Source organism: Pseudopipra pipra, chromosome Z (genome assembly GCF_036250125.1).
Source record: "Pseudopipra pipra isolate bDixPip1 chromosome Z, bDixPip1.hap1, whole genome shotgun sequence".
NCBI lineage: Eukaryota > Metazoa > Chordata > Aves > Passeriformes > Pipridae > Pseudopipra > Pseudopipra pipra.
Genome location: NC_087581.1, coordinates 63,465,430 through 63,487,763, shown reverse-complemented (window position 1 = coordinate 63,487,763; position 22,334 = coordinate 63,465,430). Strand labels below are relative to the sequence as shown.

At 37.4% G+C, this 22,334-nt stretch overlaps 1 protein-coding gene across 1 annotated transcript; it reads left to right on the top strand.

Annotated features, from left to right (window-relative positions):
• The first annotated feature begins 362 nt into the window (after positions 1–362).
• CAAP1 (caspase activity and apoptosis inhibitor 1) lies at positions 363–18,534 on the top strand. The gene is made up of 6 exons (XM_064640966.1): positions 363–546; positions 1,533–1,733; positions 3,229–3,313; positions 3,921–3,996; positions 12,013–12,086; positions 16,614–18,534. Exons 1-6 carry the CDS (start codon positions 415–417, stop codon positions 16,955–16,957), a joined length of 912 nt encoding a protein of 303 aa, XP_064497036.1. The 5' UTR covers positions 363–414; the 3' UTR covers positions 16,958–18,534.
• Positions 18,535–22,334: the final 3,800 nt, after the last annotated feature.

Here is a 22,334-nt window from a genome sequence, read left to right as displayed (position 1 = left end):
CGAGGTGTAGGTGTCCCCACCCGAGCCTCCTCGAGACTAAACAAACCCAGCTCCCTCAGCCGCTCCACGTGAGAGACATGTTTTCTAGACCCTAGATCAAAGATGCTCGTGTGAACGGGTGGACTGCCCACGTTTGGAAACAGTTGTACCGTCACCCCGCTAACGCCAAGACACCGCGCAGCCGAATAAACAGAAACATCCCCAGCCCACTCCGAAAGCCGGCGGTGCAGTGGCCCCGCGAAGCTCCCCCGGCGGGGGCTCCGCGCAGCCCTGACCGGGGCCGGGCCGGGGCCGGGCGGGGGCCTGTCCCGCCCGCCGCCAGGGGGCGCTGCGCGCTCCCGCTGCCGGAAGCGCCCCCTCGCCCCGCCCCGCCCCGCGGCGGCGCGGCCCCGGGCGCGCCGTGAGACCGCGGCGATGCCGGGCAGGAAATCTTCCAAGGAGAAGAAGCGGCGCCGCTCACGCTCCTGCTGCCCGGAGGGAGCCCCGGGGCCGGACGGCAGCGACAGGAAGCGGCGGAGCACCGAGTCCATCCACGGTGCCCTGGAGGTATCGCGGGCGCTCCGGGGGTCTGGGCGGTGCCGTCCCTCCTGCGCTGTCCCGGGCGCGTCCCGACCCGACCGGCAGAGGCCTGCATGTTTTCTGTGCCGTGGGATGGCTGCGGGAAGGGCCGTCTGACAGCGGCTGGCGGCACAAGCACCGGGCCGGGGGGTTCGTTCGCGGCTCGTCGGTGCGGCTGCAAAGAGAGCGGCCGGAGAGATGCGCGGCACAGGCACCATGGCAGGCACGGGCCGGACCGCCCCAGGAGACCGGTCTGTGTTTTCCCGGGTGTAAGGGATGTTAAGGCGCATGGGTCACAAGCCCAGAGGTGGCCCCGGTCGTGGTTCTCACGCTTGTGGCGCGGTGAATCTGCTCAAGGTGGTGTTTGAGTGCGAGTACAAAACTGCGAGTACGTGCACGTCTGAGTGAATTATGAGGCTGTCAAAATATATTTCTAGCTGGTTGTTTATTGTTATTATTATTATTATTATAATGTCATGGAAGTAATCCATAATGTATAGAAGATATATTTTCTAATATTAACTCCACCTTTGTTCTCTGAAGACTGTGTCACACAGGGAATTATATGCCAATTCCCGTCTTAGCAGGGTAGCTTTAATTGATGAACTCTTGTGATTTAATTGCACAGCAAATCAAAGGGATGGATTTCTTCTGCTTTAAAGTGTGCCTTCATATGTAAGCAGCAGCTAGATATTTACAGATGATATTTCTCAGTTAATGTTTACAGGTAGTCTTTGCTTCTTGAAGATTTAAAAAATTTCCCTAACATAAGGGTGGTTTCAGTAATCAAAAATGTAGCTTCTGTAATGCGGTTACTTTGCAATATGAAACACTGTTTGGAACCTGAGAAGTCCACACTAAGATGTACCTTGCAATTATGAAGGGAAAACTGTTGCAAGCACAGGTGAAGCTGTAAGTTTCTTCTCTAATTCACTAGAAAATGTGAAAACAATACTTGTCCTCCTTGATTTTAGGAAGCAAAATGCAATGTACCATCTGGAGAAAAAGTGGAAGAAACTGAACAACCCAGTGATGTAGAAGAAGGAGGATTAGATCTCACAGTGTCACTGAAACCTGTCAGTTTCTACATTGCGGACAAGAAGGAAATGCTTCAACAATGTTTCTGTGTCATAGGGGAGAAGAAACTACAGAGGATGCTGCCTGATACTTTAAAGGTACCGAAATAAACTTGACATTGATATACTTGTTATGATCTTGAATCCTTGTGTAACAAAGCATGTTTATCTCTTAAGTCTAGTGCATTTAGAATTTAAAAGCTGCCTGTATATTTCTTAAGTAAAGAAGTCTCTGTCAAGTCAAGTACTTTTCTTAAGTAAAGAAGTTTTCCTAGTCTGGAAGTGAGACTGTTTAAAGATTTGCTGTAGTTATTCTTGATTACTCCTTTTTATACTGCTCAGCTGTTGCTGAACTGTAGGCTTATTTTTATACTATCTCTCTGTACTGTTTAGTTAAGTGCAAAAGGAATTTCATAACTGCAAAGAGTAAATTCAGTAATGTTGTTCAGTAATTAATATGATGATTTGTTAATAAATTGTTGATTTCTGTTTGTGTCAGCTGATTTGCTTTTTATGATATTAAAGTAGTGTCTGAGATAAGAAAATAAAACCCCGTGTTGATAAACAGCTTCTGAAGCTGTAACTTCTGTGGACTAAAGCTAGAGTTTTACTGGCTTTGAACATATGCCTTTTGAGTCTTGTGAACAGCAGGACATAGAAAAAAATAAGTTAAGCTAGCAGTCTGTACAGACCAAGGTGAAGTGCCATTTGTGTGATGTTAGTAGGTTTAAAATTTTTGTCTCTAGTTTTTAACAAATTTGAATGAGTTGTATTATTAATAAAAGTGAGGCAGGAATTCTTCATTTTAAACACATATGGAATTGCATACAGTCTCATCCATTTCTCATCTCTGGGAGAAGAAAAGAGGTCGAGCAGCCGAAAGCAAAGACATTACTGAGTTTGTAAGGAAATTGCCTGATGGTATAGAACCCAGCCTACTGTAGGACTGTGAGTGTTACAATATGTTCAGCACTTCTTAATTTTGGTACTTGTATGTGGTGCCATAGCTCATTTGAAAGTGCAAAATTACCACATTATGTCACCAAGAGGTATGACAGATGTATTGAGCGTGAGAGATGAATCACAGTTTACGTATTTCTTTTATTTTCAGTGTTGTGATACGCAACTGTGTGTTGTCAGTAGCAGTATTTTCTTCAGTTTGTGAACTTGTATTCAACAGTTGGCTCTGGTCTTTGCACACTTGATTATGTCATCCACTTCCTCCCGACTGATGGAGAATTAGGAGTAAGCAGGTCTGCAGTTGTTTGCTGTCCCATGCTTCACACATATGGTCTGGTATTTATAATGCTCAGTGTTGCAGCTGCGGTGGAAACTCCCAGCCACACATCAAGTAACTGATACTGTGTATTGCTTAATTTTTCAGAGAAAAACTACACATATGCTATTTCTGGTAGTTGTCAAAACTGGAACATCTAGTTTTCTACAGCAGTTGCATCAATGCAGATAACATGAGAGGGGCTTCCAATCCAAGTTAACTCTTCATTCATTACAGTTGGAGTACTACTTATGTTTATAATTACTCTTTTCTCAGAATTTTTTAGTAGTCTGTTGTCTGTCTTACCTGTTTTCTTAGAACTGTTCCATGGATGAAATCAAAAGACTTTGCATGGAGCAGTTGGAGCTGTTATCTGAAAAAAACCTGTTGAAGATACTTGAAGGTATGAATTAAACTTTTAGACTCCACTGTACACCAGAGAATAGTCTGCCTCAATATGATTTACACTCTTTCTGGCTGCTTTATATACTTATATATCTTTACACACACTGCTAAGTACATATTAGTGTGTACATAATCCCTCTTCCATCAAGACACACAGTTCATGTACTTGGATTAAGGATATGGCATTCCAGCTTTTTGTTATTTTATTGAATTTCCACTTGACATTTAAAGGCTATAGAATTTATTTGTAAACATATTGTTGTCTTCTCAGTGAAGTGGAACTCTTCAAGTCTTGAATGTTGTGGAGTATCATGCTGTTAATTCTGTCTCCTGTGCTTAGCACCTATAGTATTGTGCTAGGAACACCTAATAGGTTTTTTTGTAATACAGTATAAATGAAAAATGTCAACCATGTGGCTGGCAGAAAGCTCACAAATAAGGCTTTTGGTTTTGACGAAGTCTAATTTTAGAACTTATGCTTTAACTGGGAAAAAAATCCTCTTCTGCTAATTGTAATAGAGTTAATAATTAAGAGTAAGCCTAATTATGTAGTATTAATTATATCACCTTCCTAAATTTTCGTGTTTGAAACTGTGTATATCTAGGCAGGATGGGAGCTGATTCTGATACTGACGAGGAGACAAATGGAGGAGACAAGACTGGAGATGATTCAGTCAGTCAGTGAGTAAAAGAAAAAACACTTAAACTTACTTTAAGAAGACTGAACAATACAGAGATTTTTCATAAGAAATGATCAAATATATCATTGAAAAACCCTAGTGCTATATCCTTAATGAAGTAATTACTTCAGTTGAATGACAGTTATCTGTGACCATTGGCAAGCACTAAACTTACAAAAAGGAATTTGTCACTTTATAACATTAAATGTGTCTTGAGCACATAACTGGGTTCATAGTGGCATACTACCCATCAGCTGAATTGTGGTACTTAAACATTCACACTTGAAGCCTGCAACAGAGGGCTGTTGATTTAGGTTAACTCTCTTTGTGTGAGCTAAAGCAGGTTAAGTAACCCCTTCCCACTAAGGTCAGTGAATTTTGTGTGTTTTCATTTCAGCTGAGATTTATCCCTTCTGTTGTCTTTCTGGTCCTTCATCCTGCCCCAGTTGAAGCAGTACTGACACTCAGTGTCCTCTGTTAGGGATGATATAGAATGTAGCATTTCAAGAACAGAGGCTTCTCAACAGCAGAGGCTTCCGGTTTCTCATTCTTGACATCTGTCAGTTTTGTAGAGGCCAACACTTTTTAACGTTTTCTTAAAATGCTTGTCTGTTTTTTAAAGACCATTTCTTTGTCAGAAAGCATTCACCTGTTTGATAGTTTCTCTGGAAGTAGTGAAGGGGAAAAGAAAGTTACTAGTTATCACTCACAACACATCAAATCTTAGGAGGCTAATTTGCTTTTAGAAGATGAATAAGCTTTTAGGTTTTCAGCACTGACCTTGTTTCAGCTGGTCCACAGATTCAATGCACACTTAATGAATCTTTGAGTACAAGACAATACACCAATATTGGGCAGATTCAAGTACCTCTTAGCTGCTGGTTTTGTTGGTTTATCTAAACCTACTGAATGGGAACAGTAGTAGTAACAGTAATCCAAATTACTATTTGTAGTAATCCAAATTTCACACTCTGGTCAGTATTTTTATTTAATGGAGACCTAACTTCTGATTCTATCTGATTCAGAACAGGCTATGCAGTTATTGAATGAAGTAATTTTCTTTGATCGCGTCTCATCATATAAACATACAAGAAAACAGAGTGATACTAAATTATGTTTCGTTTTTTTTTCTCATGATACAGTTTTCATACCCTCTGACGCTATTTCTTTTAAGGTTCCATTTGGAGCCCATTTGTCACTGTATCCCTCTTTGCTATTTGTTGTTTACTTGATCTGTGAATAGGGTCTGTATTAGGACACATGAAAGTTAGTTTTCTTAATTTGGACATTTCTCTCTGCTGACTGTTTAAAAAAGCAAATAGAGAAAATCAAAAATTACAAAATATGCTAAATATATGGTCTCTTTATGTAAAGGAGTCTCTGTTAAGTGATTGATGTTTTGCCAGCAAAGTTCTAAATAGAATGAGAAGACAAACTTTTTGGCTAAATAAGCCATGAAAAATGCCTCAGGGTTTTGATTCCTGGAGAAATTATATGTTGGATTTGTTGGGGGTTTTTTAAGGCCTAATTCACAAGCTCTTTACTATTGCAAAATATATTAAATGTTCTTTATCTTCAAGAGTTATGGCAGGATTAGTGCTGCTGGGTTTCAGTGACGTGGGTCTGTGTCTAAAAGATGTTTGCTAATGTTGAGACGTGTATTTATGACCCTTAGTTACAGTAGATTGGGTAAATTCTTGCTTATATGAAAATTATTTGAGATGGTAAAAATCTAAAAAGAGGGAATTAATGGATAAAACAATAAAATAAGAAAAGCAGGAAGGATTTACCATTTTTAACTAGTGGATATCTGAAGACACTTAACCTATTTGCCCGTGTCAAGTAGGAAGGTTTCAGTAACTGACAGCAAAATCAAGAAAAAATTGTGTTTTAAAAAAGTAAAAGAATGAGACATGTTGATCATAGTTATGGAGCAGATTGCTTCCTTTTGGAAACAATGCTTGAGGTGCCCCCTGCCCTTGTATCTCTGTCTCTATCCTGAGAGTTTAAGATTTCAGACCCCTTCAAACTGGGCAGGCAAGCTATGTTGGTTTAGGAATTGTGGCTTTTCTTCTACCTTTAAAAAGCAGTGTGCTATACACATGGGTACTGTCTGAGAACCGTGGCTCATAGGTTCAGCTGTGTGCCAGCATTAAAAAAAAAACAAAACGGGAAAGCTTTTTGGATGGTAGAAAAATAAAGGGATAGGAGGAAACAAAGAAAGTTAAGGTTTTATGTTAAAGTCCAGCACTCAGTAAGTAGACTAGTATTATCCTTTTACAACTGTAAATGGTAACAAGCCCTTTTTACTAATTAGGGCTAATCTTTGGGCGTTAGGGTAGCTTCTTTGCAACCCGTGTGTAAATAATTATAAATGCAAGTTTGCAAAACTTCAGAAACAGTGTTTCAGCAACAAGTCAGCTGGCAGAGAAGCTAAACATGCAATCATGAGAAAATAGTGAATGCTGCATTGCTAACAATTTCAGTTGTTTGTAATGGTTAGTATATTTATAATTAAAGTCTAAGTGGGTGAATTTGTCTTCTCTTGGAAGAGAAAAGACTTTTCATGACAAAAAAGGCAGTTTCTCTGTTTATATTCTCATTGTTGGTTCTCCCTAGATTGTCTTCATTACTTGTGGTTTTCATGTGATTGACTTCTTTTTCCTGCATTCTATTAATTTTGCAAAAGTAAAGCATTAGGGCTTTTTTGTTTTAAGTCTGACTTGTATTAGTTGTTTTCATGGAAGTGTAAATGTGGAAAGGGAAAAAGTGAATACCAAGTCTTACTCTAATCCAAAATGTATTAGCTGATGGAAACATCAATTTGTTTTTTTCATTTTTGTCCTTAAAAAAACCCCAAACAGACAAACCTCAGGAATATGCATATATCAACAGAAATCCAGAAAGTTTAAATCAATACATCTCAAGAAATTACAAGTGTATGAAAATTTACAGGCTTCCTTAGAAGGGTCTTCCTTTTTTTGTTGTTTTTGCACATGTCCTCATTCTGCCACCAAAAGAGGAAGTCCTGGGGCTTTTTTTTCAGCTCTATAAAAGCTTCACATGCTTCCATTAACATGTAAAACATTTGCTCTTTTGTCACTAGCTTCTTCTATGTCAAGCACTAGAAATCCTGCAATAACTGTGCAGAAGAACTGAAGAGGCAGGGCCTGTTTTTGACAGTAACTGGAAATTGCTGTTGCAATAAATTGCTTCATTACTTGTGAGCTCTGTATAGATTTTTGTCTATGCAGTTCTCAGATTTTTGTTACTGTTTCTGTGTTACTATCTGCAATGAAGTACCATTAAACCAGGAGAATTACCGTATAGCAAGCTTCCAATTAAATTTCAGATACTTAATTGAAAGGAACCAAATAATGCCTTGGGAAACCAAATAGTCATTCTTCCCACCTCATTCAAGAGGTATGTTCTTGAGCTATTTCTTTCCTGTTACCTAAATCGGCTATTTAAATGTCCTCCAGCAGAAGGAATGAAAGTAAGTTATATGCTGTAATAGTAAAACATAATTGAAAGAACAAGCATGCTAGTATTATTATAGTGATCATATGTTCACATGTGTGTAAGTAAATGACCTTTTGCTTTCAAAATTTTAATGGGCTTATTTTTTTCACTGAATGAAAATTTGAAGTTTAATATTTGCTCTTTAAAGAATTTATAGGCTTTTTACTGCTTTGCAGTCATAAGTGCAGTTTCTGCTTGTTTTGTTTTGGAAAGGTTGACAGTTTAAAGTTTTGCCTTGTTTTAGCATGTGCTCCTGGGTACCGGGCTGTTCACAAGCATGGAACTGCCATGTGGTATTTACCCCAGGGGGACAATTTGGTTATATTCAGCATTTGGAATCACTGAAACAACAGGCTACATGAGTCAATGAACAGATACATTAGCATTTGGCTAATTTGGTTCGGTGTTTTCTGTTCTTGTGATGTCCTCAAACAACACCTATAGCAGGACTGAGGGAATTTTTATAGTTCATTAAACTATTTGATTAGCATCTGTCATTTGAGATACCTTTCTTAAGGAACACTGCTTTATAAGAACTTTTTTCCCCTTACTTTTTTTAATTGCTTCCTGATAATTATTTTAGTTCTCATTTGTCATTGAAAACTATCCTTGGAATTAAAATTGGCAAGAATCTTACAAGGACTTGGGATTGTAGAAATGTTTTTTAGACTTGGAACTAAGTGCAAAGGCAAATTTTAATTCATGACAGTACATCATCTTTATGTCAAGAATAACAGAGATACTGAACTCAAGCCTCACACAGGAGATTTAGGTGAATGTTTCTTAGTGATTATTGAAAGCCCTGTAAAGAAAGTATCAGCATGACTGTCTCTCATGTTTTCAGACTTTCTTCTAGTCCACTTTATTAAGATATTTTTTTCCCTCACAAGACTTTCCCTCCTGGTCTCCAACCCCAGTTACCACTGAAACTTGGTACCCCAGACACCAGTACTGCAGAGCTACTGTCTTAATCCTTAGCCATCCACGCCTATGGCCAGTAGCCCTTTTCCTAACCTGTGCTGCTGTCTTACCTCACTTTGCATAATCTACTGGAGTTGTGATACGAATTCACCCTCAAACCCAAATGTCTTTGACAACTATACAAATTCCTGTAACAAACTGTATACAGAATCTACATGTGTGAACCCAGGTAAGCTTTGCACTAGTGTGGAGCATGCCCATATGAAATGTATGCTCTACTTAAAACAAGGTAAATTTAATTTACAGCATTTGTCGTCAACAAACTGTAACTGTAGTTAGCTTCTTTCTGCTGAAAAGATCATACTGTGAAATTGTTGTTCTGTTAAAAAAATAAATTAAAAAAGCTGAGTTTATTGTTTGGAAGAGGGACTTTGAACTTAACTGTCATCCCTGAGGGAGAAGTATCCTTAAAGGCTGACAAAAAGAGGGAACTCCGAATTACTGTTGTCACTAGCATAGCATGAAAGGAAGAGGGTATTAAATTTGTGCACTGTCCCTTAATTTTAGATTAGCATATCTTCTGCTCCCATTGTTTGAAGACAAGATATTGTGCTACCTCTTTTTAAATCTAAACCACAGTATAGATAATTAGGGAAAAAATATTTTTCACTAGCAAACAAATTAAACAAGGTTAACAAATTGAAAGCAAAACTGAACTGGACTGAAATGCATCTGGTGGGCCAGTAGATGGTGCAAAATGCTTGGCTGTGAAAGGCAGCATTTTGGAGGTGGAGATTCACCAGCAGTACAGTCCAATCCTGTCAATTCTGAGAGAGTAAAATGTGCTGTTAAAGTACTTGTGGGTTCTAAAAATTCTTTTGCTGATAAGGAGGTAGTCTTTTATGGAATGTGGTTTTGGTATAATCATTGATAGAATGAAGGAAACAGGAGGAAACTTTACAACAAATTTCAATGTGTGAATTTTTTCAGTTGATAATTTCTTTTTACATGGCTGTTAAAATGGGTGTAGATAATTTCACAGCTGTTGTTTGAACTGTAGAGGTTCAATCACCTCTTTCTGTCAAAGCGGTGATTATAATTCCTCATCAGATCTTAAGATGGTACCAGAGATGTGAAATTTATTGCCTGATGCTACTGGTGCAAGCTTGGGCTTTTTCTGGTGACATATTGCTCTCCGGTGCAGAGCTGACTACTCAGTTCAAAATGATGAACCATGTGCCTGAAGGAGGATGGGGTAGGAGCAGGGGCAGCCCAAGCAGCTTCTGCTAAGGGGTATATCACAACCTTATTTTGGTCAAGAGATAGGTGACTAAGTATAACAAATTGCTAGGAATTGTTTACCAAAAAAAAAAAAAAAAAAAAAGGAAAAAAAGAAAAAAGAAAAAATCAAATTGTTCCTTCCAGGTAGCTGGACTAGATCCACAGCTCTCCCCAGCTGCTGGCACACAAGCCCACAAGGTTTGTATCCCCACTCCAGCTGCTGATCAGACCTCCTCGTGCATGTAGGCCTGTCCAATGGCAGGTGCAGGCCTGTGATTGTCCCCAGTAGCTGACACACTGTTGATCTCTGGAGTGTCTAGTGCTCCATTACGGTCCCTGAATTTGCCTACTTGCAGGACCTGGTGTATTTTAGGAATTCACCTTCTGATTTTCCAGTCTATTTGATACCTTACTCCCAGACCTCTCGTCCTACTTGTTGGCTAGACTAGCCTGAGGTTTGAGTGTGAATTACAAGAATCTGCATACTGATGCATGACATTGAAAATCTTGGAAGAAGTGTACATTTTTCATTCTTTGTAGTTTCCAGTTGAGTTGACCAAGTAGGAAAACAAGCTGAAAGGATACCACTGAGTTCTGAGAAAAATTTGTCACAGTAAATAGTCTATTCTCAGTTTATTGTAATGGCATTGGGCAGTACATTTGTCTGTCTTCTATTAAGGTGCATAACATTAAAAAATCTATTTTTTGGGGTGCTGTGTGCATTATGAAAATAGCTCACATTTTCCATAATCAATTATTGCATACTATTTTACACATTTATTTTCCAGTGGCTAAAAAAGGTGGGAGAAAAAGAAGAATTTGTTGATTTGTAGCCTTTGCTACTTCAGAAAAGGAAACAGAAGTGAAAATAACTGCCTCTCAGACCAGGATGTCCAGGAGTATTACGGTGTTCTCCTCCGTGACATAAATGTTGAACACCTAGGAAAAAAAACCAACTTGGAGAGCATGGGGAAAGTAGATCAATACTCGATTTTAGGAAGACCCTTAAGGCCACTACTGAAAAACAAGTTATTAGTTGTGGGGTGAAGTCACAGCCCCACAACTGAAGTTTGAGGAGTTTGGAGTGTTGCGGGGTGTTGGGCCGTTTTCCATGGGAGCAGTGGAGCTGGTTAGATAATTCCCATGGACACAGCCTTGAGCTGTGTGGCTGAAGTGCAGGTGCGCATTCCTCAGTGTTTTTGTGGAAATATGTTTGTGTTGTGTGTGGGGGAAAGTAGAAGTGGGAGAACCTAATAAAAGGCTGCCTGCTGCGCTGAGCAGGCAGACATCTCTTTGTCTCACCATCCTCGTGTGTGTCGTCTGTCCTTCTTCCCCCTTCAAGCCGAGACCCTTCGACAGATACCCAGCGACAATTAGTCATCGTATTTACATCTGTGATGCCAGAGTACTGCTTCCTTTTTATAGTGTTATGAAGCTCCCACAGGCAAGATAGTTGCATTGATTCCATATTACTATATATGAAATCAGTGCCACACCAGCAGTACCAGTTTAGGAAATGGGCAATTCTGCTTTTAAAATGCTCACTAAAAATGGCATAAACGTAAACCCATCCTGTGCTGCTGGGTCCTTCCACCTGTGTCCTTCCTGCATGTTTCGCTGTATTTTCGCAGTTTTTATAACTAGTAGGTGTGAAGTGTGTGAGGTACATGAACTTTTCGCTGAAGTGTCTCTTCCTTATCCCTTGTATAATGCGAGTGAAACACTACAAGTCAAGGGTAGAAATCTTTAAATAGACGGACTAGAGAAATGCAGGTACTGGATACAATGTAACAGCTCAGTTGCCGTTTAATATTTAAAAGTATCCTTTTGTGAAACCATGAGATTGTTGTGTTGGAGAGCTAGGTAGTGGTGGGCTAATTATAACTTCATGAAAGTAGCTTTTTACTTTCGAAGTAAAACAGTAAATAGTATTTGAATGCAGCAGAAACTGTTGTTTTTTTCAAATCGTTTGACTCTGTGACAATTTATGTTGAGTTTTAGGGAAAAGCTCCTAATATGAGAAGCTGTGGTTCCTCAGCTGTAACCACTGAGGATAGTTACGCTGAAAGGCTAGGATGTAGTGGAAATAATTGCTTTATCCTTGCGTATAACTAGGCAAAGCAAAAAAAGGTGTGTTTTCAATTGCTCAGATTAGCACTCTGTATGTTCCTTCTTCCTTGATTCCCTGCAGTGGGCTTATTGGCTTACCACCTCATAATTTCTTTAGTTTCTTTAAAAAATTACATTAAATTGTAAGTTATGCTGTTTACAGTGTGTTCTTAATTTTTTCCAGACAGGACAACAGTATAGACTCAACTTCTTCTCTGAGAGAAGACAGCAAACTGGAAGGTCAGGAATCAAAGCAAGGTATGCAGTAGAGAAAGCTGAAATTTCATTTTCTCAGTGTTGCTCAGTGACTGATTCCAGGTTATGCACAGCTCTCTTGTGAATAGTAGCTGCAATCACAGAGAAGTATTCTCTTAGAAATAAACTGATGTAGGGTTACAACTTCTGCCCTGAGCCCAATTACAGAAAAGTTGATGGGAACATTGAAGAAGACATTGTAGGAACTTTGGCTTCTTAAGTCTGTAGGAGCGGAGAGTTTTTTATGGGTAGAAACAAATTGCAGCTTTTCAAAATTTGCTAGTTTACTAGCTTCTGGATAGCTCTTCATATCTCATTTTTCAGCTGAAGAGGAGCTTCAGTCATTAAAGTTTATTGATGTGTAGGTTATTGCTAATACTGCTATTACTATTTGCTGAATTCGAGTGTCAGTTTTACTTTACATTGAAATGATCGTATGAGTCTACAGTACTTTGTTTTTGCATTCATAGAAACCCATTATAATAATTGTTTGCCAAAGGACTGCTTGTAATTTAGTCACTTTTTTCAGTCTTGATATATGATACCTTTCCTTGTTTGATTGTGTAGAGCCAAGGTCCGACAAAATTGTGCTTGACACCCACCACTCCTCTTAACTGGCGTATTTTACTTGAAATCAGTGCCAATAGAAGTACACAGTCAAGTCTTTGAACCACTGAGGATGAACGTTTTGTCTTCTCTACTTTCTCTTTTTAAATGCAAAATTATAGTGGGTGAGACATTCAGTGATTGGCAGAATAGAAGATGCAAAGGCAAGTAAGTTAGTGGTGCACATTTGAGTACTTCCTACACAAGGAAATAGTATTTTTAACCTGCAGCAGTATTTATTTTATTTCAGTCATTAAATCAGCACTGAATAATAACTGCACTAGAACTGTAGGTGTTTCTGTTTCAGTATGTTTATTTTCATTTGGACTAGCTGTATGCAAGACATCAGAAATAGCTTTTCCAATCAGAGAATGTTGCAAATTCTTCTAAACTTGATTTCTCTTCTGCACAAATGTAACATTATTTGTGTCTTGCAACTTCTTTTTCACACTTTAGAATGCTTTTCTAAGAGATGTCTCTTGTATTTACTTTGTGAAATGTGTTCTTTTCTGAAGTAATTAGTGACAGGAGTTAAATGGAGAAGGAAAGAGTCATAATAAAAGCATCAAAACTTTTAGGAGTGAGTTGCTATGACTTTGTGAGGAATCCTTGCTGTACTAAATGGAGGGATCTTAGAATTGACAGATTTCCTGCAGATTTCTTCCACTTTTGTGTTATCAAAGGGAATTGATGATGGTTGCGGGTGATTGCATAGGTGTTTTTTATGACTTAATCAACCAAAGTGTCATGATGGCTTTGGACAATAACAGTGGCTCCACTCAAGTTGTTAGCTTTAAAGAGCTACTAAGAATATCAATGTAAGTTAAAAAGTATAACTCCAATCGTTCTGCTGTGCTGCAGCCTGAGATGCTATGGGAAGAAAAGGATAGAATGAGAGGATAAGCAGAAGCGGATAAAATAAAATTTAAAAATTAAATTAAGTGTGTTAAAGTGAATTTTGTAATGTAGATGAAGGAAAAAGTAGAAATTATCAAAATGAAAAAGATAATAAGAAATGCCAGCCACGATCTTTACTGCTGAGTAAAAACACAGCTGCAAAAGAGGGAAATAAAGCCCATTAGCTCCTTAAACATCTGTAGACTAATAAGCTTGTAGGAACACTGTATTATACAGTAGTGGAAGTTCCAAATTCTGAATGGAACACATAGCTGTTCTGCCCACCTTCCTCATCCTTATGAAGTCTGGGACAATCATGAAGGACTTAATGTTTTGTTTCTTCTTAATGTGGCCATTTAATTCCAAAAAGAATCCTATGGTGGGCTGAGCCCAGCCAGCAGTAGGCACATACCAATCTCTCAATTACTTGTTCCTCAGTAGGGTATAGGAGATGATCAGAAAAGTAAAATGAGAAAAACTTAAGAAGAAAGTTTAACAAGTGAAACAAGAGCTGTGCACTGAAACAAAGCAAAATTAGATATTTTTTCACAACCTCCCATTGACAGATTTTTAGCCACTTCCTAGAAAGCAGAGCCTCAGCATAACAGTTACTTGAGAAGACAAATGCCATAACACTGAACATCTCTCCTTCCTCCTTCTTTCCTCCTTCTTTTGTCAAGAGCACAATGTCATATGGAAGAGGATATCCCTTTGGTCAATTTGTCTCAGCTGTCCTGTCTGTGTATCCCTCCCAGCTTCTTGCACAGCCCCACTCTACTCTCTGTGGGGTCATAATCAGAAACAGGGAAAGACCTGAGGCTGTGCAAACCCTGTTCTGCACTAGCCAAACTGGTATGTTATCAACACTGTTTCAGAAAAAAAGTCCAAAAACAGCAACATGGAGTCTGCTGTGAAGAAAATTAACTCCATCCCAGCCAGATTCAGTACAAAGTCAGTTTAACTTTGGCAGTGAATTAGGACGAGTATCCTCAGAAGTTAACTTTTAGGCTTTTGAACTATGATCAATTGATGCACCTATCTTTCTGATCCCTAGTCGATGAGCACGTTAGGTAAATGCTGACTGATAAAATGCAGCAAGGCAACAGAATTTCTGTTTCTTTATCCTGTTGATTCCCATTGCTTCTGATCTTTCACATACTTTGTGTCTTGCAAAGTCAAGTTGAAAAGATAATATTCAAAGGTAACTCAGTAGTATGTGAAATACTGCATCTGAAACTGAAATATTAATCTTGAAGTTACTGTCACAGTAGGGACAGGTCAAGACTACTTAGGATCAAAAGAAGACCCTGATGTGTTCATCTTATGAGTACTTTTTATATACACTGCTGTGAGGAGGATTTTTTTTGTACCTTTGTACCATATTTTAGGGTTTCAGATTTTGTTGCTTCAAGATTGTGATTTATCTTCCAAAAAACAAAGACCAAAAGTTATCTGTAAACTTCTTTTTATGTCTTATCACACATTTGCATGAGCTGAATTTGCTTTCCTCTAAGCTTTGATTGGAACGTAGGACATGCCTCATATATTAGCTGTGTATTTTCCCAAATACACTGTATTTACCAGTATTATGGCCAGTTTTTGTAATCCAGTAAACCCGTGTTATGAGGTACTAGATTAATGACTATTTAAGATCCTAAATCAGGAGTACATTCTCAGGGTAAATGTGCAGTATTCTTAAATCTGAACTTAAATGCTGTAACAAATCATAGCCTGACATGGAGTGATCAGGACGGGGTATCTGAATATCTTTTTTGAAGTATCTGTAGTAAAAAAAATCTTTAATCCTGAATCAGTAAAACCCTTGGACTAATGTTTTAAAATGTATCATTTATAAAACCATTTTGAGATATTTTGGTCCTTCTTTCCTTCCTTCTTTTGTTTTTTAAGCAGAGGAATTGCATTTATAGGTTTTCAAGTAGCCAGTATTGATTTTTTTTTTTTCCTCACACCCACATGATGGCAGGAATGTTGTAAACCCCAAGAAAAATAGATCTTTCCTAAGGTTTTTGGACACTTTTCATGGATTAAAACCAAATGCATGTGGGTACCTAAAGGCATATTAAAATGTTTAAAAAAAGGGTAATATTTTTCTAAAGCCTTATTTGTTTCCCCTGTGCAAGTGATAAAAATGGTTTTACCAAAAGAAGTCTTTATAAATATTAAGACTTCCCATATTATAAAGATTTATTTACTATAAAGTCTTTAGAATAAGTAACTTTACCATCATCTGAATATACATTATTTATTTTAAGAAGGAACCAATCCTACTGTAAGTTTCCACAGGTTGGTAAAGGAGTAATAACTTCTGAGGCCGAAGTGTCTCTGTATCTGGATTGTGAGAACATTTACTGAGGTTCTTTTAAACCTTTACTTTTGTTTTATTGCACTGCCTCTTCTAAGCACATTTTTAAAAACAGACTTCAACTTTCAGCCACCATTAAAAGCCAAAGCCACAAATTCCTCCATGTTTTTATCAAGTTAAATACATCTGGAATACTTTCGATAGATTCTGAACAGTTGCACTATAAGTGGATTTTCTATTAATTTTTAGTGCTGTGCCTGACTACAGTGTCCCACTCCTCTTGAAATACATAAAATAGTTGAGAATAAGTTTTGCAATTGCATTTTGAAAATTAAGTTTTCTTAAGAAATAATAAACAATAATCAATTTTGCACTGCAGAAGCTTTCTTGTGATATCTTATGACGTTTTAATTAGGAAAATAGGTCATGTAACTTCATAGGATAGAGTAAATTTTTCTGGTACTGCTGCTTTGCTATACAGCATGTTCTTTTAAATTGGCATAAAATGCATTAGCAATTGTATACATTAGATCAGCCTTAAAAGTTGAAGGAGAAAAAGAATAGGAATTGGTGGTTTTATAATCATAGATCTTTTTACCCCTCTCTTAATCTGTAGAGTAGTACTTTAAGCAGAAATGGTTTTGTAAGTTGAAATAAAAACAGTTCTGTTAGGCAACTATGTGATTGCTGTGTTTGTGTTACAGGCAAGGGAGAAGATAGTGATGTCCTCAGCATAAATGCAGATGCATATGATAGTGACATAGAAGGCCCATGCAATGAAGAAGATGGCCCAGATGTGCAAGAAAACACTGTCAGGAGTGGAGCTGGTCAGATAGATGACCTTCAGAAGGACATTGAGAAAAGTGTGAATGAGATACTGGGGTTGGCAGAGTCCAGCCCAAAGGAGCCCAAAGCGTCGACCTTAGCTGTTCCTCCATCAGAAGATGTTCAGCCATCAGCACAACAGCTGGAGCTTCTGGAGCTTGAGATGAGGGCCAGAGCTATTAAGGCCCTGATGAAAGCTGGTGATGTAAAAAAGCAGCCCTGAGGTTGCTTAGGTTTAATTTTCAGTATTTGTTTTGAAGAAGGTGACATCTGTTCTCTTCAGTGCTATTGTGTATTTGGGTTGAGTATGGCATTCCTCATTCAGACTGTATTGTGTATCCTGACCTGTGATCCATTGGTTTTGTTGCCTTTAGTGTGCTGCTTCCATGCCATGCCTAAGCAGAGGTTGGTGCTTCCCTGAGATGAAGTGTCCTTTTACTGGGTCATTTCCTCAAGGAGTCACACAACGTATGCCAGGAACCTGGTGCCTTCCAGAAAGGTTGTTGTATCAACTTGGAGTCATAGAGTGGACTGCTCGTTTCTCCTTGGGACCCATCTCGTCATAATGTTGGTATTCCAGTCGAGTGATAATTCATTTAAAAGAATACGTAATTTCTTGAAATTTGAATTCCTAAAGGGAAGGATTTTTACCTTTCAAATAAATAGTTGAACATGTTATTTTCAGAGTTATGAAAGTGCCTGAAAGAGACAGAGCCTGTCATGCAGTTTTTCACTCTTGTCCACTGTTTGTCTTCTGTGTTATAGCTGAAATAAAGAAAACAGGTTTTTTTCCTGACTATAAAGCTTTTTTTTGGAATATTTGGCATAATATTTAGCAATCAAACAATTGAGAAGACCTTGAGCTTTTAACATTCAACTGATGTAGTCATTTCATGTACCCTTTAAGTAGGAAAATCCATCTAATTTTGGTATAAATGGCTTTTTAGAAAAGACATTTAATTTATTTATGAGGTTTTAAAATAAAAATTCTATTTTTATCCATTTCAAGGGTATTTCTTTACAAGTAAATTGAATTTTAGGATTAATTTTCATGCTGTAATACCTTACAACAATTAAAATAATTTTAATTTTTTTAGAATTAGTGCTGGCTTTGTGTCTGCCTGCTAATCAAATGTATATTAAAATATTTGTGTGGTGGTTCACACATGCACACATCAATTTTTTTTTTAAAGGTATGAAGTTTACAAATGTAGTCTCTGTTAAGTAAAATGATATATTGTATATTTTTACTCCTGGTATTTCCTTGATTGATACTTAAAAAGCAAATTACATACTTTGCAACAGTAGCATAGATAATTTCTACGTGCTGTTTTGTAATATTACTGCAAACCTTGTACTATTCAAATATTATGTCTTGAATTCTCTTTCAAGGTTTACAATTTTATTTTTCTTCCTCCTTTTTATCCCTTTGCTTCTTTCCCTTTATTCTCTATTTTCCCTTTTTTCCTGTTTCTTTTTAAACCCTTTTCTTTTTCTCTATTGGTAATCAAGTACACTGTCTTCAGTAGAAACCTTCTTGTACATTTCTTAAAGTATGATTGATTTCCTCTAGAATCAACAGTATTATAAAATGTTAGTATAGTGAAAATTTGATTATAAACGAAATCCTTTATTTAATTCACCTGAGAAAATTTCAGTGTGCATTCCCTAAGTGATGGCAGTGACCTGAGTAAAGTATAACTGACTGTAAAGTTATCCACAGCACCAACATTTTTCTATTTTTTTTTAGCAAATGGAGAGTGAAAGTAAGAAAAAAAATATATACAATTCAAAAGGTAACACTACTGTATGAGAATCTGTGTGTGTTGTCTTCGGTTAATTTCATTTAGCTGTTTGCTGAACTTGCATTTTATTTGAGTCCAGAGAGACAAAAAAGTAATTAGAAAAGAAAATAATGTATTCCTATTTGTAAAGGCAGGCTTGTGGAGCTGTGTCAGAGTTCAAAAATATGTTTTGCTGCTGCTATACTTAAATCCTTAAGGCACTGAATACCTCACTTTGCCTGCTCTGGAAACAAAAAAGCTTGCCTGCAAGGACATTTCGTTTGTCACCAGAAGAAGTGATACAGCCACATGTATGAAGTCCCTTCAGTGATGCTACAGAACAACACATTTGCAGTTATTTGGCAACTAGCATACTGCTAGCAGTGATGATAAACTAGAATGTAGTTGCCTTCTGCTGCCTACTCTCTAGAGGTATATGACATTTAGTTCTGAACTGACATTCAGTTTCCTATTGGTTTCCCAGGTCACTTCTAAAAGTTTGTTTTGTAGTGTGTTGAACTGTTAAAGGTTATTATTTCAAGGTCTATATCAAGAAGTTGCATATGCTAACTTTAATATGTAGGATGACAGAGAGGAAACAGGTTTACTATGCATATGACAGAAGATTTGTAATTACAGCCTAATTAAATTTGAAATTAAAAGATGAGAAGGATTCCAAGAAAATTAAATTAAGCTGTTTACAAAAATAATATAAAATAAAAACATATGAGATACTTAATGTGATTGATTACACAAATGCTATTTCATTTTTAGGATATTGTACTATTGCTGCTTAGCAACAGTACAAAAGATCAGCTAAATTACATGGTTCTTGCATTGAGTAATATCACTGAACAGTTAAAAGAATCTAGTATATTTAAAATATTTATTATACAGCTGCTTATTACACTTTTAAATATGTCTGTAATTTTCCCCCCAAAAATAAATTTATTATTTCATTTGGAAGAAGAGGCAATTTGTATGTAAAATGAAGTAATGAATTATGTAGAAACCTTAAAATAATATTACTGGGTTTTGGTCAACCATTTTGACAGGAAAAAATGTTATACACTGGGTATTGGTCAGCATGAAAAAGATCTTGATCATATTCTAGACTGCAACACCAATAGTTTCTAATGAATTTTGGCTGTCCTCATAGATGAAGCACAGTACTTTTTTGAGGAGGAAGAGGTTTGTTATGTTTGCATTAGGTAAATAAAAAGGCATGACTCCACAGAAAGCCAAAAGTATTTATTTCTGTTTAGAGATTTTGCTGTTTTGGTGATTTCATAGAGAATAATAATTAGACTTCAAGATGCAAGTTTTGAGAGACAAATCACAAGCATTACCTCAGTAAATAATTAGTTCCATTTGTAACACTCTTTTCATTACTGTATTTGGTCTCAAATATATTTTGCCTAAGAGAGTTGGTGCTGTAACTTCTTTTTAAGCTATCTTATAAAATATGTTCTTTGCTGTTTAAAATTATTTTAATTATTAATTGTAGTAAATGGAAGTTTTGATCACTGATCAACTTCAAGTTTCTTCTAAGTGGTAGAAGGTAGCACATAGGGAATCAAACAGTCTGTGTAGGTCATGTAGGATGCTGCTGTTCTAAGTGGATGCTGTCAAAATGCCACATTAAACATGAGGAGTTTGGCACTGCCTTGTGAATCACCAAGTACATCAGTGGGGTAGCACTTTCCTGCAGCCCTGTCTATTTGAGGGAGCGTGGTTTCAAAAACAGCAGCCACTTCGGGGGAACCTTGTAATGGGACAAAATATCTTCTCACCAGCTGATTCCTTACAAGGTCATAGCCTTAAAGATTGTAAATGGTTGCTTGGTTATTACTGCTATTTTTTACATATTAGTTTACAAAAGCAGTTACCCTAATTAAGTAATTTTTTTTTTTCATCTGTGGATAAAGCTTGCCAGTGGTTTTCTAAAAACAGCAACTGAAAAAAGGTTTGGGGTGCATGAGTGCATACATTATAAGCTGTTGTATTTCACATGCCCATCTTAAAACTATAAGCACTGATTTAGCTTTATGAGATCACTGATGCTGGTAAATATGCCCTTTTCACAGAAGATAATTGAAGATTAATTGTGAAATAAGCCCTTTAGTCAGGAAGGGAGATGAGGTGGTTAGTTGTTGCAGAAACATAAAGAACAGCATAACTATAGGAACATAGACACCAAATTAAAAACTGATTATGAAGTCCTACAACTTAGTCCCAGTAATATAAACCTTCATGTTTATTGCTAAGTTAATCTACAGCATATATACATATAGAAAAATGTTTGTTCACCTTATTTATGGCCAAATATAAATGCTAAAATACTAGATTTTTTTTGTTTTGGAGGGGTCAACTCTCAGGTTACATGGGCTTTTCTTGGCATTAATGTTAAAATATGTAAATAGAATATATAAAAGGTGAAGAAAAATCTGAGGCTTTTAAGAAGGTTTAGCCATGTACCACTTAATCAATCTGACTCTGTAGTGAAACAGGGAAAGGTTTAAATCTAAGTATTTTATGTTTATTACATTATACAGCGCAAGCCATCATCTAAAAAGCCCTTCAACCCTTCCTCCCCCCAGAAAACCAAAACAAACCCAAACCCAAAACAACCCCAAAATTGAATGTTTATCTATTCATTCAGTGCCTGGTTGTTTTTCTTAAACATGTGGGAAAATGTAGGGTTTTTTTCCGTGGGATCTGTTGATTATTGTTAGTCTCAAAATTGAATTTTTTTTTATCTAATGGTTTTGCAAAGTTGTTCTAGATGAAGATGTAACGCTGTGAATTGTCTAATCTACAGTCTTGCATTCCATCTTGCATTTTCAGACTCCAGTCAATCTTACTTTGCTTGAAAATTCTGAGCTTTACTTCACTGGAATACTGGGTGCAGTTCTGCATGATTGTAGTGAAGGCATATTTGTTGGGAGTGGAACAGATGCAGACAAACTCTTCTGAGATCACCAGAGGAAAGCAGGACATGAGACATGACTAGAAAAGCTTGTCTAAGCAGGTTGAAACTAGCCTTAAAGGCAGGCAGAAATAAAATACTGGAAAAGACATTTAAGCTGAATGTGAATGCTGGTGAGGATCTATGCATACATTTTGGTTAGTTTGCTTGTTCCCAGGCTGCCTCTTTGTCTCCTACCTCCTGTACCACTGTTGTACAGTTAGTGTTTATGTGGATATCAGGAAGCTCATTCTAGCAGGGAATCCTGCCCATTTGCCTTTCCTAGCCTGGAGCAGCATCATGATTGAATTTGCTGTGTTGGCACAACAGAATGAGAGGGGAAATCCAACTGCTGAAAGTGGTGGAGAATTATTTAACATAAGTGATACCCCAGGTTATTCCAGTCCTTAAGATGTGAGCCATCAGAATTAAGGTCCATGATTTAATTCCCTCTTTTTGAAATTATATAGACCTTCACTCATAAATGGTAGCTGAACTGCTCCAAACGTAAACTATTTTAGCTATTAAATTTTTCAATCTACATATGTGATTATTGGCTGCTTTTTTTGTGTAGTTTTATTTTTTTTGTTGTTGTTGGTTGGTTGTTTTGTTTAAGTGAAGTCAGTGTAATTGTTACCATGTATAGTCTGATTAAAGTTAGAGCCTCATAATTCCATGTGAATTAAACTCTTGGATTGCATCCACACTAGGGGGCTGTGTTGCATTAACAATGTTTCAAAGAGTGATGTACTAAGAGCAGAGCCCAAACTGTAAAAACAATTTGTAAGCAGTACTTTTCCCTACATAAAAAAGTGGATGGGAGCAGAAAGTAAAGGGGAATGACTTGC

Excerpts from the sequence above, each read along its gene's own strand:
- CAAP1 (XM_064640966.1), top strand. The coding sequence starts at position 415 with ATGCCGGGCAGGAAATCTTCCAAGGAGAAGAAGCGGCGCCGCTCACGC. Across the intron at positions 3,314-3,920 it reads CCTGTTGAAGATACTTGAAG|GCAGGATGGGAGCTGATTCT; the intron begins GTATGAATTAAA and ends GTGTATATCTAG. Across the intron at positions 12,087-16,613 it reads AGGTCAGGAATCAAAGCAAG|GCAAGGGAGAAGATAGTGAT; the intron begins GTATGCAGTAGA and ends TTTGTGTTACAG.